At 41.8% G+C, this 15366-nt stretch overlaps 3 protein-coding genes across 3 annotated transcripts; all 3 read left to right on the top strand.

Moving 5' to 3' along the window:
* The first annotated feature begins 1932 nt into the window (after positions 1–1932).
* On the top strand, positions 1933–4899 carry LOC137305538 (ferritin heavy chain, oocyte isoform-like). The gene is made up of 4 exons (XM_067974398.1): positions 1933–2067; positions 3038–3184; positions 3605–3730; positions 4090–4899. Exons 1-4 carry the CDS (start codon positions 1966–1968, stop codon positions 4240–4242), a joined length of 528 nt encoding a protein of 175 aa, XP_067830499.1. The 5' UTR covers positions 1933–1965; the 3' UTR covers positions 4243–4899.
* Positions 4900–7317: 2418 nt separating this feature from the next.
* LOC137305531 (ferritin heavy chain B-like) lies at positions 7318–10105 on the top strand. The gene is made up of 4 exons (XM_067974392.1): positions 7318–7440; positions 8758–8904; positions 9320–9445; positions 9795–10105. The coding sequence occupies exons 1-4, from the start codon at positions 7339–7341 to the stop codon at positions 9948–9950; spliced, it is 531 nt and encodes a 176-aa protein (XP_067830493.1). The 5' UTR covers positions 7318–7338; the 3' UTR covers positions 9951–10105.
* Positions 10106–12781: 2676 nt separating this feature from the next.
* Positions 12782–15331, top strand: LOC137305537 (ferritin heavy chain, oocyte isoform-like). Its single transcript, XM_067974397.1, has 4 exons — positions 12782–12914; positions 13656–13802; positions 14479–14604; positions 15005–15331. Exons 1-4 carry the CDS (start codon positions 12813–12815, stop codon positions 15155–15157), a joined length of 528 nt encoding a protein of 175 aa, XP_067830498.1. The 5' UTR covers positions 12782–12812; the 3' UTR covers positions 15158–15331.
* The last annotated feature ends 35 nt before the right edge of the window (positions 15332–15366 follow it).

Genomic DNA, 15366 nt, shown 5'->3' on the forward strand with positions numbered 1-15366 from the left:
AGTATTCTGATGTGATCTGGAACACAAGATAACCACGGAGCCCCATCCTTTCCCTGACTACATTTGGGGAAATATCAGTAACTCCCCTTTCTAATGAGAAAATTCACCACTCGACTCTTTCCACTTGGTGTTTGACTGTCCAAAAAGTACAAGAGATTAATCATTGAAACAAGGGGTTACCAAACCCAGGAAATACCAGATAGTCTGTTCACCACTGTGGGCCACTGTCCATACAACCAACGCTACCCACAGTGTTTGCCTCTCATCGCAATCCCTCCCAACACCAAACCCCCATCCCCCACAATCCCTTCAACTTCACTCAGACATCCTGCCCTTTGACCTCTGGCGGATAGACCAGACTTATAACAGCTCTTGTAAATTACATGGAATGTATTAGGCCATTCAGGGGTGAGGCAAAGGAAATACGAAGGGATCTGGATAGGTGGGGAAGGTGGGCTGCTGAGTGGAAAATAACATTTAATGTGGGAAGATTCAAGGGACTGAGACTGGGGAATATGGACTGTCCTGTCCGCTGTGGGAATATAATCTAAATGGCTTGAGGCCACAAACCACCAACAGGGGAGATGAGTCTGGGGATACTGGAGGAAGATAACGTGGGGAATGTACAGATGACTGAGATAAATATTTGCTGGAGTGGCTGACTGAGAGTTTTCAGTTTTAGGGATCAGTCAATGGTCCACAGTCTCTTCCCCGTGCACTGCTCTGCAATTTATTGTTTGTAAAATTTCATGATGACAAAACAAGAACTCAACATGCCGTGGTCCCCTTCACTTTCCAGCCGATGTGTGTACAGATGCTCACTGACCCTAGAATTGATGGAGTATCGAAGGACTTGTGTTTGACACATTCATCACACCCACTTTCCATTCGCCTGACTCGCTGTTGATTGCTGTTCACAGGCTCTGATCTGTTTGGATGTTGTCTCAAACCCGCAGCTACCTGCCAAATAACCAACTCACGGACCCATCCAGAATTATTCAAAGACACTGACCCGCAAACAACAATTAAACCTGTGGTTCTGGATCTTTGAACCGTCACTATCAGTGACCATAACCGATGGGATGGGGCAGATCCACCAATTGACAATTTGGTCCATTATGGTCAAGTGCCCGGGTGGCCCTGGAGAGGGAGCATGTGGTGTCCACCGTTACGCTTGATGCCTTCCGCGACCGGTGGGCACCGCAGGGTATAGACTGTCTTGTCATCAATAATAGAACCCTGATTTAATTGGGAAAGTATCCTGTTGTTTTTGGTGGCACTTGATGCTTATTTTGGCATCTTTTCAGTTTGATTGGACCATCCAATATTAGTGGTGCCCTGAGAGGGCCACTTGTGATGGTTTATGTTTGGTGACCCTGGGGCAACCCAGAACCTCCCTTATTGGTCCATCAAAGAAAGGTCGATTATGGTCAAGAATACGGTCACTATCAGATTTTTTTTTCTTTGGAGTGTGGGATGGAAGAGCAGCCATGGTTTTTTTTCTTTTCCTTTTTATGTGTTTTAGGCCCCCCTTTTATAAGAAGGGGAGGGGGGTTTGGTTGTGTTTATGTGCAGTAAATCAATAAACCCAAAATAAGTGTCATATTATAATGTTATTACATCGATCCAGGATGCACTCCAGTCCCTGCGGTGCCCACCGGTCACGGAAACAGATTTTCCAGTTTGAGGAAAGTCAGAGCAATTGGATCTTTATTGAATTGTCAGCCAATGATGTTCCTCCTTCAAAGTTCTGACTGGCTCTGGGTGTCATCTCCCCTCCTCCCTTTTCTTGATTGCTGTTCTGAGAGAGGATGTAATTTCTGATTGGGTATTGCCAACTGTCACTCATCATCTAGGCTGCCACGCCCCGGATTAACCAGCAGAATAAATATGGAGCTTTGGGTGGTTGTTTTTCAGCTTGTTGTTTCAACAGAGTTATTTAGACTTGTTAAAGTTAATTTAAAGATGGCTTCCCAAGTGTGTCAGAACTACCACAAAGAGTGTGAGGATGGTGTCAACAAGCAGATCAATATGGAGCTCTATTCTTCCTATGTTTATCTCTCTATGGTGAGTTTTGTTTCTTTGAACCCTTCACATTGGAGACCATGTAATATGAAATTACTAAATTCTGTGCTATATCCACCCTGCCCCCCTCCCCTGACTCATGTTTGTTAGGTAAGGGTGTCCAGAATATGGTGCTAAGGCTTGTAAATGGAGTTGAGGTCTTGATCTCCCATGATCTAATTGAATGGTGGAGCAGGCTTGAGGGGCTGAATGGCCTAATCCTGTTCAGTGCCAGCTTGTACCCTATTGTAATTTCTCACTCCCTTTGCTCCATTTTGGCCCTATTCAGTGTAAACTCCTTTACTGCCACTACCTTTGTACATCTTCACAAGACACCTCAAATTCTAACTATCTTAACTTAAATTCCTTGGTATCTGATTCTCCTCTGCAATGCTTTGATGTATAGTATTGATGCTGCCTGTTGGTGATTTTGGGAAGTGTATTTTAAGAAAACCTTTTCCATGGGATGAATGCAGCCACTAAAACTCAGGTCAGATTATCTCCTCTTTGAAATAAATGGTTATTGATTAGATCTCTGTTTATGTTTAGGTGATTGCTTGTAGTTCTAGTAATGCCCCTTAATTGGTTTCTATAAAATAGACCTGGCTCAATACATGATTGGGGAGTGTGATACTGGTAAAATTTAGATCCTTTTTCAATGTTGCATCACTAATTTCAAGACTTACAATTGAGTACCAAGTTTAAAGTTAAGCAAGTGTAGCTTTGAGCAATCAAAGCTGAATTGGTAATGATTTTCCATTGGCCAGTTTCCCTATTACTAGGAGTGAGATTATCCGCCATCATGACCAGATTAGTGATGGAAGTTGGCCTGTACTTTATTTCACAAAAGCTGCATACAAGTTCAGTGAGACTTGAACCCTTGACAAAGCCAACTTCAATATTTTACTGATTATGTACAATACCCATGATGAATATTCTGAGATACCCAACTACTCTTTTGATCGCTCCACAGTCCTTCTACTTTGACCGGGATGATGTTGCCCTGCGTCACTTTGCAGAGTTCTTCAAGGAGCAGTCGCATGAGAAACATGAGGATGCTGAGAAACTGCTGAGATTCCAGAATCGGCGTGGGGGCCGAATCATCTTTGAGGACATCAAGGTTTGATTCAGCAATGAAGTGGCCTTCTGTATGGCACCCCTGGGATTGCCTGTTTCAAACACTACCTTAATAGCAATTAGTTTGAATTTGCAGCACTGAATCAGGTCATTTGACCCAATTGGTCTATGCTGTTTATACTCCATGAGCTTCCTCCTACCTTACTTCATCTAACCCTATCACCATATCCTTCTTTTCTCCCTCATATACTTGTCTAGCTTCCCCTTAAATGAATCTGTTCTTTGCCTCATTAATTTCAGTCTGGTGGTTTAGTTCAGTAATTCTGAATTCTTGTGACACAATTGGTTGATGGTAACATGGATTTCTGATTGCTTTTTCACCCCTATTTTTTCCTTCAATGCTTTCTTGTGTATTGTTAGATTAATTCATTGCAAGTGAACTGGCTGAAACTTCCCTTTTCAGAAGCCAGAGCAGGATGAGTGGAGCAATGGTCTGGAGGCAATGCAGAGAGCTCTGCAGATGGAGAAGAATGTGAACCAGAGTCTGCTGGATCTGCACAAACTGTCCACTGAGAGGACAGACCCTCATGTAAGTTCTTAATGCTTTAATGTGGGCTTTTGGATAAGTTGGAGGTGATTGAAATTTACTCTTTAGCCTAATCATAAGATGTTCATACCTAATAATAGCTTTGTTAGTGCCTCTTGGTTTTTTTTTGAGGGGGAGAAGAGACCGGAAGTTAACCCACTGTGTACATTAGATCCTGGGTCACTTACTTCTAAACACTTATTGTACAGTAAGTTTCATCCAATGATGCAAAAAATCCATCAAAGGATCACTAATTGACTCATCCAAACCAAGAGGGTTACAATCCAAACCTTTGTGGGGAAGCTCAGATGTTCCTTTATCTGCTGCTGGACATAACTATTCTCCATCTTTTTTTCTTCCAGTTGTGTGACTTCCTGGAGACCCACTACTTGGATGAACAAGTGAAGATGATCAAGAAGCTTGGAGATCACATCACCAACCTGAAGAGACTGGGAGCCCCTGAGAATGGCATGGGAGTGTACCTGTTTGACAAGCACACCCTGGGGGAAGAGTGACTGGACTGCAGTCTACATTGCAGAAGCATTATATTGTCATCAATCTGAACTAGGAATTAGATTCCGAGTCTAACATTAACTTAGAAACATTCTAGCTGAAATAAAAACTTTTTGGTGTTGAATTGATTACTTTTTTTTTTCTTCAGTTAAGTAACTGAGCACATTTCAGATCAATGATGGTGTCCTTGCATCAAACAAGAATGACTTCTGCTAAGAAATAGATTGGTCTTGATGAAACATGATTTGCTTGGGCATATGGTTGTTTTAACCCTTTCATCTCCAGAATACTGAAGTTGGCTCAGTGGCAGCCTGGGATAGTCTTAGCTGCAAGTCTAATTAGCCTTTTAACTGGTTCTACGATTTGGTGCACAGTAGAAAATAAACTTGCTTATAATCTGGTTAAAGTAAAACCTTACCTCTCATAATTGATTATCTTTTCCAAGAATGTGCTGTTACAGTACTGGCTGCTTGTTGTGAAAAGGTAATCTGCCACATTACTGCTGTTAACTGTTCTAATCTAACTGCCAGGATCTGAGGGGTGACTAAGGCCAATGGTTCAACAGGGTACATTTTAGTCTTGCTCCCCTTTTGGAAAAATTTAAATGGAAGTTCTTAAATCTAAATTTCATTATTCACACTAACAGACAGTCAATTTGTGGATCTGCAACCTTCCCATCAGTATTGTACAACTAAAACCTGCCATTAAAATTCCAAATACCAGGGGGTAGTGGGAGCTGAGGTTTTTTTTTTCACAATAGGTGTGGAATTTTATCCTGCACCATCTCCCTCTCTGTGGTCTTCAAAGGTGCCTTGTTTCAAGCTGTTGTAGGGGTACAGTAGTCCAGTACTTGTTACTAGACGAGTAATCCACGCAATTAATTCAAATTTTTGAAATTAGAAAGCTGGTATAAAGTGACTATGAAGCTGTTGGATTATTAAAATTCCACCCCGTTCACTAATCTTTTAGGGGAAAGGAAACCTGCCATCCTTACCCAGTCCAGCATCGAGGTGAATCCATTCACAGACGAATGTAGTTGTCTCTTCGCTGCTCTCAGAAGTGGCTCAGTAAGCCAGTTGGTTAGATCGAACCCACTATGAGCACCTTCACAAAGGTTGCAGTGCAAGGTACTCCTGCCCATCACCTTAGCAGGAGCCGGAGCTCCATCCTTCCCTGACCGGATTTAGAGAAACGTCAGTAATTCTGATCTCGGAATCATTTCCAATGGATAAGTTTCACCATTCTCCCCGTCTCTTTCCATTTGTACTTTTTGCCTGGACAGTGAAACAGCAAGAGAAATTAATCATTGAGACAGGGGGTTACCAAACACAGAAAATATCAGATAGTCTGTTCACAACTGTGGGTCAATATCTACACAATCAGCGTTACACAGTGTTTGCCTCTCACTGCAATCCCCCCACCCAATCCATTCAGCTTGACTCAAACATCCTGCCCTTTAACCTCTGGCGGATAGACCAGACTTATCACAGCACTTGTAAACTACGTTGAATATACTCGACTTTTCAGGGGTGAGGCAAAGGGAAACGAAGGGATCTGGATAGGTGGGGAAGGTGGGCTGCTGAGTGGATAATAGCATTTAATGTGGGAAAATTCAAGGGAATGAGACTGAGGAATATGGACTGTCCTGTCCACAGTGGGAATATAATCTAAATGGCTTGAGGACACAAGCCACCAACAGGGGAGATGAGTCTGGGGATACTGGAGGAAGATAACGTGGGGAATGTACAGATGACTGAGATAAATATTTGGCAGAGTGGCTGACTGAGAGTTTTCAGTTTTAGGGATCAGTCAATGGTCCACAGTCTCTTCCCCGTGCACTGCTCTGCAATTTATTGTTTGTAAAATTTCATGATGACAAAACAAGAACTCAACATGCCGTGGTCCCCTTCACTTTCCAGCCGATGTGTGTACAGATGCTCACTGACCCTAGAATTGATGGAGTATCGAAGGACTTGTGTTTGACACATTCATCACACCCACTTTCCATTCGCCTGACTCGCTGTTGGTTGCTGTTCACAGGCTCTGATCTGTTTGGATGTTGTCTCAAACCCGCAGCTACCTGCCAAATAATCAACTCACTGACCCATCCAGAATTATTCAAAGACACTGACCCGCAAACAACAATTAAACCTGTGGTTCTGGATCTTTGAACCGTCACTATCAGTGACCATAACCGATGGGATGGGGCAGATCCACTAATTGACAATTTGGTCCATTATGGTCAAGTGCCCGGGTGGCCCTGGAGAGGGAGCATGTGGTGTCCACCGTTACGCTTGATGCCTTCCGCGACCGCTGGGCACCGCAGGGTATAGACTGTCTTGTGGACATCAAAAATAGAATCCTGATTTAATTGGGAAAGTATCCTGTTGTTTTTGGTGGTACTTGATGCTTATTTTGGCATCTTTTCAGTTTGATTGGACCATCCAATATTAGTGGTGCCCTGAGAGGGCCACTTGTGATGGTTTATGTTTGGTGACCCTGGGGCAACCCAGAGCCTCCCTTATTGGTCCATCAAAGAAAGGTCGATTATGGTCAATAATATGGTCACTATCAGATTTTTTTTTCTTTGGAGTGTGGGATGGAAGAGCAGACATGTTTTTTTAACTTTTTTTTTCCTTTCCTTTTTTTGTGTTTTAGGCCCCCCCTTTTATAAGAAGGGGAGGGGGGTTGGGTGTGTTTATGTGCAGTAAATCAATAAACCCAAAATAAGTGTCATTTTATAATTTTATTACATCGATCCAGGATGCACTCCAGTCCCTGCGGTGCCCACCGGTCACGGAAACAGATTTTCCAGTTTGAGGAAAGTCAGAGCAATTGGATCTTTATTGAATTGTCAGCCAATGATGTTCCTCCTTCAAAGTTCTGACTGGCTCTGGGTGTCATCTCCCCTCCTCCCTTTTCTCGATTGGTGTTCTGAGAGAGGATGTAATTTCTGATTGGGTATTGCCAACTGTCACTCATCATCTAGGCTGCCACGCCCCGGATTAACCAGCAGTATAAATATAGAGCTTTGGGTGGCTGTTTTTCAGTTTCTTGTTTCAACAGAGTTGTTTAGTTTTGTTAAAGTTAATTTAAAGATGGCTTCCCAAGTGTGTCAGAACTATCACAAGGAGTGTGAGGATGGTGTCAACAAGCAGATCAATATGGAGCTCTATTCCTCCTATGTTTATCTCTCTATGGTGAGTTTTGTTTCTTTGACCCCTTCACATTGGAGACTCTAATGTGAAATTACAAAATTCTGTTTTCTCCAACTCATCTATTGCCTTTCCTCTTGTCTGCCCCCTCCCCCCAATTGATGGATGGTGAATGTCTTTTTAAAGCTGTAATATAATGTGATTTATTGTATGGTCATATCAAACTGTCTCTCTTCCTTGCAGTAGTTGCACCCCATTCTATATCTTAAATCTTAATTGTTCACTTTCCTGGTGTCTGAGCTTTTTATTGAAGTTGTTTTGCAATACACTCTGCATTCAATGCCTGGGATTCAGATTTCTTGCCCTCTATTCTGCATCTCTCCACAGTCTTTCCCCACATTGTCCTTGCAATGAGGGGTCATAATCTTAAATTAGAGCTAGCCCATTTAGAAGGGAAGTGAGGAAGAACTTTTTCCCTCAAAGGCACTGGAAATCTAGAACTTTCTCCCTTGAAAGTCTGTGGATGTTGGGGATTAATTGGTGCTTTCAAGACTGAAATCTTTTGTTGGGTCAGGGTATTGGAGGATGGGTTGATGTACAGATCCATGTTCTAATTAAATCATTGAGTTGGCTCAAATGGCTGTATGTCCCACTCCTGTTTCTATGTTCCTAACCTTCACTTTTTAAGTACCAACTTGTCCCTGTCTGTCTTCTCTCTCTGCCTTTGCTCTATTGGTGGGAGGGCCTTCAGCCATTTTGGTCCTACTCAGTGTAACTGTTAACCCCTCTGCCTTCCTACCTCTGTCTGACTCTCAAGGCACTCAAATGCTAACAGTTTCTAGTCATCTAACCTATTGCTTGGTATCTGTTTCTCCTCTGAAATGCCTTGATGTTTAGTGTTGAAGGTGCTAAGTTAATGCTGTTTGTGGTTGTTGTGGAAAGGGGTTTGCTTCAAATTTCAGTCATGCCCCTGAATTGGTTTGTACAAAATAGATCTGGTCAATAACCAATGATTGGAGATTGTGATACTGGTGAAAAGAAGGATCTTAGTCTTTGTTTCTTCACTAATTTCTAGAGATATAATTCAATCTTGGGTGTGAAGATTAAAGTGAAGTATTGTGTTGATTATGTTCAAAGTTGAATTGGTAATTTTCCATTAGCCAGCTTCCTGATTGCTAGGAGTGAGATTATCTCACTCTACCAGGTTAGTGAAGCCAGTCAGCCTGTGCTAGTTTTCAGAACCATCTGCATACAAGCTCAGTGAGACTTGAGCCCTTGACAAAAAAAAATTGTGGTTGGCTTTATGTACAATTCCCCATGATGATCATTCTGATACCAACTACTTCTTTGATCTCTACACAGTCCTATTACTTTGACCGGGATGATGTTGCCCTGCGTCACTTTGCTGAGTTCTTCAAGGAGCAGTCACATGAGGAACGGGAGCACGCTGAGAAACTGCTGAAATTCCAGAATCAGCGTGGGGGCCGAGTCATCTTGGAGGACATCAAGGTTTGATTTAATGACCGAGTGGCCTTCTGAATGGCTCCCCTTAAACTAACAATTTTAAATATTTCTAAAGCAATTTGTTCCAATGCACATAATTACATAGAATGTCCAGCACAGAAACAGGACATTTGGCCCAACTGGTCTATGCTGGTGTTTATGCTCCACATGAGCTGCCTCCCACCTTCATCTTGCCCTATCAGCACATCCATCTATTACTGTCTCCCTCAGCACTTCCCCCTTAAAGACATCTATACTATTTGACTCCAGTGGTTGTGGTGGTGTAATTCTATATTCTTGGGACAATTGGTTCATGGTGACATGGACCTCTGATTGCTTTTTCACCCCAATTTTCCTTCAATACTTGTGTATTTTGTTGAATCCATTAAGTGAACTGGCTGAGACCTGATTCCCTTTTCAGAAGCCAGAGCAGGATGAGTGGAGCAATGGTCTGGAGGTGATGCAGAGAGCTCTGCAGATGGAGAAGGATGTGAACCAGAGTCTGCTGGATCTCCACAAACTGTCCACTGAGAGGACAGACCCTCATGTAAGTTTTCAATGTGGGCCTTTGGGTAAGTTGGAGGTGGTGGAAATTTACTGTCCTTGAGCTGATTCAAAAGATCTTCATACTCATAGCTTTGTTGGTGTCATGCTCAAATTTTTTTTGGGTGAGGGGAGACAGGAAAAGGAGATTGCCCTATTGTCTACATTAGAAGTAAATGTATCTGATCCCAGGATCTAAGCACTTAATAGAGCAAAGTTACTGTGCAATAGTGCATCAATCTGAAGTGCACCACTTGACTATCCTCCAGTCCAAGAGGATTAAAATCCAAACTCTAGGGGAAGTTCCTTGCTATCTGCTGCTGGACATAACTATTCTCCATCTTTTCTTCCAGTTGTGTGACTTCCTGGAGACCCACTACTTGGATGAACAAGTGAAGATGATCAAGAAGCTTGGAGATCACATCACCAACCTGAAGAGACTGGGAGCCCCTGAGAATGGCATGGGAGTGTACCTGTTTGACAAGCTCACCCTGGGGGAGAGTGATTAAACTGACTGCAGGGATAAAGCTGATTGTTTAGTACTCTTGTTTATATAGTCAAGAACCCCTATCCTGTAGCAATGGTGACTTTGTACAAAGAGCTGTGAGACCTAGACTCTTGATGTGAAAAGTAATAGTAACTGGAAATAAACTGTTACAGAAGACTGGGTTTTGGCTCCTTGTAAATTGAGTGATTGCTTATTTTTCAGATTAACATAATTCAGTTGTTATAACAAATTGCATTGGGCTGTGTATTGGCTTTATGGTGAGATTCTGCCCTGTGAATTTTTTTTCTTCTGGGGTGTTCGGGGCCACTGTGTCTACCTTGAGTGTAAATTGTATTTATGCAGCTCAATGATTACTGCTGATTTCAATGCAAAGAACAATACAGTAACACAAGTTCCTGTTCCGACTGGTGCTGCATATTATCAGCTGTTTAACTCATCACTGGTGCAAAATCAGCTGCTGTAACATTTTGTTACAACACAAGGAAAGTAAAGTAGTAATTTCAGTCCAAGGGGCAATCTTATTTTAAGAATAGTATCTGCCAGTGGAAAAGCAGTCTTGATGCTTTTCAAAGGAAGAGGCTACTGACCTCAGTGGTTAGCTGGGGTAGCTTATGAAATCACTCATTACTGCTACTAAAAGACTGTTAGTTTGTCATCAAAGGGGTCTCTGATGGGGCAGTGTAGATTCCCGGTCGGGAGGGGATAGGATTGACTGACAACTTCTTCGTCTATTTCCCTTTATTGTCTTCACCACCCCCACTTCTAACCCCCTATTAAGCTCCCACATGAATAATAAATTGGGTAAAGTACTGGAATACCTCAAACTAAACTCCAGCAAAAAATGTCTTCCTCCTGGAAGATGTAATAAATGCACAAAACAAATAACTTTAAACATTGTTAAATAGGTAAGGCTCTTAACCTCTTCCATACCACTATTGTTCCATCAATTCATAAACCAATACACTCAGCTCCTCTATGAATTTGTATTGATCCCATTGTGCAGTTAATACAAATTACAATTTGACTGGATCACCGTTTCATTGAAACAAAGTTAAATAGATATTTTGCCTGAAACTCCACGTCCCTGTTCCATCAATTAATAAACACAATAAAATCAGCTCCTCCATAAATGTATCAATTTGCCTGTAGTTCTATTGTGTTCCATACCAAATTGTAATCATCCTTTCCAAATCCTATTGGTTCTCCCTTTGTCTCTTTCACTCCTATGAATGGATCAAATGTTGATGCTGTAATTACCCAGTGTTTACAAGTGAAGTTTAGGAGCTGTGTGATTGAATTGCAGTCTTCAGTCATTCCACGTTAATATCTTTACATGGAGTAAATAAGGGGAAACTGTTTCCAGTGGCAGACCGGTTAGTAACCAGCAAACACAGATTTAAGGTGATTGGTAAAAGAACCAGAAGTGACAAGAAACTTTATTTTCCCAGTGTTCTGATCTGGACTGCATTGCCTCATCGGGTGGTGGAAGCAGATTTAATAATTTTCAAAAGGAAATTTGATTATTACTTGAAGGGAGAAAGAGCAGGGGAGTGGGACGAATTGGATAGTTCTTTTCAAGAGCCAGTACAGGCACAATGGGCTGAATGGCCTCCTTTTGTGCTGTAATACTAGGATACTGTGATCTCTAAAGGCACTTTTGGGGTATCAATGTCACCACATTTCATACGTTGTTGAGCCACAATTTTACGAGTCTGTGTGGATTATCTGATAGCTTTGACTGCTGCATAGTTCGAACCTTTGAGGTGTAGTCACTGTTGTAATGTAAGAAATGCAGCAGTCAATTTGCCTCCAGCAAGGACCCAAAAACAGCAATGAAATATTGACCTGATAATCTGTTTTAGTGATGTTAGTTGAGGGATAAATATTGGTCCAGATATTGGGGAGAACTCCCCTGCTCTTCCTCGAAATAGTGCTGTGGGATCTTTCAAGTCCATCTGAGAGAGCAGATGAGGCCTCGATTTAGTATCACACACAAAAGACGGCACCTCTGACAGTACAGCACTCCCACAGTCAGCCTAGACTTTGTGCTCAAGTCTATGGATTGGGACTTGAACCCACAACCTTCTGACTCTGAGGTGAGAGTGCTGCCACTGAGCCACAGCTGACACAAATGGAGATGTTTGTGTGGGTGACATTGCATTCAGTAATCTTCACTCCCTCTCATTCTCGCTGAATATCCTGAATTTTACCAAACAACATTTCATGAGAATCAAAACTAAAAATGACACATCCCACAATGCTTTGCCCAGTTGATGCCCCCATGCTGCCAATCCTCAGACACACCCATTCTCTATATTAGAACTGGGGACGATTCACACCATCCATGGGATGGAATTTCCATTTCTCTGTCCAATGGTTGGTTTGCAAATTCACTCAAGACTACTTGATTCCTCTGAATATTGTCTCAGCGTCACAATTACTTACAAGTAATAAACTTGACCAGATTATGAAAAGCCACTTCGGTGAAAATATCAAATTATGATCAAATAATTCAAAGTTGTCATTCCGAGAGATTGAAACAAAGAGAAACTTTCAAATTTGACGGAATTCAAAGACCCCAAAAGCAGTGACATCACCGAGACTGATTATCCAAATCGGCCTGTATTCCAAACCTCTGATTGGCTCTGGGTATCAATCCCTCCCCACACTGCCTCTCTGTTAATTGGTTAAATGGACGATTCCTGATTGGCTATCGGGGATTGTCAATCATCATTGGTGCTGTCATTGCTTACCAAAATGCAGGCTGTCCCAGTAGTATAAATACAAAGAGCTTGTGAGTGAAGAGGTTAGTTCTAGAACTTTTTGAGCAATAGTTGAAAGTGTTAATATTGAAATAGTGACAATGGCCTCCCAAGTGTGTCAGAACTACCATAAGGAGTGTGAGGATGGTGTCAACAAGCAGATCAATATGGAGCTCTATTCCTCCTATGTTTACCTCTCCATGGTGAGTCTTTTATTAATTGCCACTGCATTCTAAGTAGTTGGAATTTCTCCTGTTCAATAAACTGGCTCTAAAATGTGTTTCTCTTGATTTTTTCCACCTCCCTTGGAAGACAAAGCTTTGGCCAGTGAGTACTTCCAGTGTGTAATACAGGATAATCTTGTTGAGTTAATGGACTGCTCCTTGCAGCAGCTGCACTCTATTGAGGGGTTTAATATACTCCTGGCTGAGCTACTGCCTGAGTTTGGAACAAATGCAGAAACCTGGTCAAGTGCTTGTCAGCATTTGTCCAATTTCAGTTTCAATGGGGTGACTGCAGTCAGTGAAATGTTGACAGGTCCTCACTAGTTTTCTTGCCTTGAGACTCCTAGTAATGAAGCTTTCTTCACTGTTCCTAGATCTCTATTACACTAAATGATTGTCCAGTGTAAAACTACTGGGAAATGGAGTAATTGTCCCTTATTCCTCCACTAATTTTAGATTAGAATGGAGAGTAAATGGGGTACCACTGGCTCAGAAGTGAAGTTTGAGTTGAGATGAAATGTAATCCCTGACCTTAATTGCTACTTTTCTCTGATCCATTCATTATCCTATTGGGGAGGGGGCAGCTATTGACCATGTTGTGAAGTAAATTGAATTTTAGTAGTAAACAAATGCTATCTAATTTCTAAAACTTTGAGCACGAATTGTATGTAGGTGAGATCTAGGTCTGACATGATGCTGTTTTCAATATTCTCTCCTCAGTCCTATTACTTTGACCGGGATGATGTTGCCCTCCGTCACTTCGCCAAGTTTTTGAAGGAGCAGTCGCATGAGAAACGGGAGCACGCTGAGAAACTGATGAAATTCCAGAATCGACGTGGTGGCTGTATTGTCTTTGAGGATATCAAGGTTAGCTGTGGAGAAATATTAATGACTGGCCCACAGTTGAAAACCACATATGGCAGGACATTGGAGGAACAGACCAGGTGGAAATATAATTCCTTGAGTGCAATTTGCTAAAACCAATAGGGATAAGAGGTACAAAAGCCAAGAAGATTGTTGTGATGAGGGACTAGTTTGACCTTTCACCAAAGACCATTTCTCAAGGGGCAGAGTAGATGAACATGAAGTTGAGAAAGTGGCAATATTGGGTTTATAGAGGATATTGTCCTTCTGTGGTTGTATTAATATAACATTGTCATACATCCTTTGCCTCAAGATAAGTAGGGAAACATTGAAATGTCTGACTTGATATTAATGTATTAATCAATGAGAATAAAACATAACTCCTTTCATGTTGTAGGAGGTACAAGTACCAATAATACTTGCATGTCTATGCTTACAGGTAGGGGAGTGGAATTAATTTAGATTCCTCTGTCAAATCTAGGACACATGATGGGCTGAATGGCCTGTTTTGTGCTGTTGTGTAACTAATCTTGGTGTGACTTCTTGTTTTGGTGATTTCTCATCTTTCTTTGTTCAGTTATCTGGAGTATAAACTAATCTCCATAACTCCAATTCTTGCATGAAGTTAGCAATGAGATCACCAGATGTTCATGGAATTTTACATCTTCTGAACTTTCAGAAGCCAGAGCAGGATGAGTGGAGCAATGGCCTGGAGGTGATGCAGAGAGCTCTGCAGATGGAGAAGGATGTGAACCAGAGTCTGCTGGATCTGCACAAACTGTCCACTGAGAGGACAGACCCTCATGTAAGTTTCTAATGCCTTGTGGTATTAATATATATTTCATAACTTCAGGTTGTCTAAGCCAGTGCCATCCTTCAAACATCAGACCAAATTCTGTCCAATGGCTTTTCACTTCTAAAGCCTGATGTACTGGATTGATTCAATTGGATGATTTTCAGTAATGAAATTCTCATTAGTAAATCTGTTTGTTCAACTTAATGGACACCTTACAATTAGTACTGGTTTTGGTGAGGGGCAGATATCGAACAGAGATCTGGAAACAAAGCCCGGTGGGATGGTTTGGAGTAGGAGTTGACTTGTGTAATGGCAACTTTCTGTCTCCTACTTCAATTCTAATGTGACTAGATCCTGAAAAGCAATGTGGTCAAATAGCTGCCTTAATGAAAATATCTCCCTTTCCCAGTTGTGTGACTTCCTGGAGAGCCACTACTTGGATGAACAAGTGAAGATGATCAAGAAGCTTGGAGATCACATCACCAACCTGAAGAGACTGGGAGCCCCTGAGAATGGCATGGGAGTGTACCTGTTTGACAAGCTCACCCTGGGGGAGGAGTGACTGGACTGTTGTCCATGTTGCAGATATTCAACTTGTGTATTGAAGTGTTATGTTGTCATCTCTCTGAACTGGGAATGGAATTCCAAGTCTAAGATTAACTTCCAAACATTGTAGTTGAGTGTTCTTGCAGCTGAAATAAAACATTTTGATGTTGAACTGGTTCCTTTTTTTCTTCTCAGTAACTGAGCACATTGTAACACCAATGCTTA

This window comes from Heptranchias perlo, chromosome 40 (assembly GCF_035084215.1).
Source record: "Heptranchias perlo isolate sHepPer1 chromosome 40, sHepPer1.hap1, whole genome shotgun sequence".
Taxonomy (NCBI): domain Eukaryota; kingdom Metazoa; phylum Chordata; class Chondrichthyes; order Hexanchiformes; family Hexanchidae; genus Heptranchias; species Heptranchias perlo.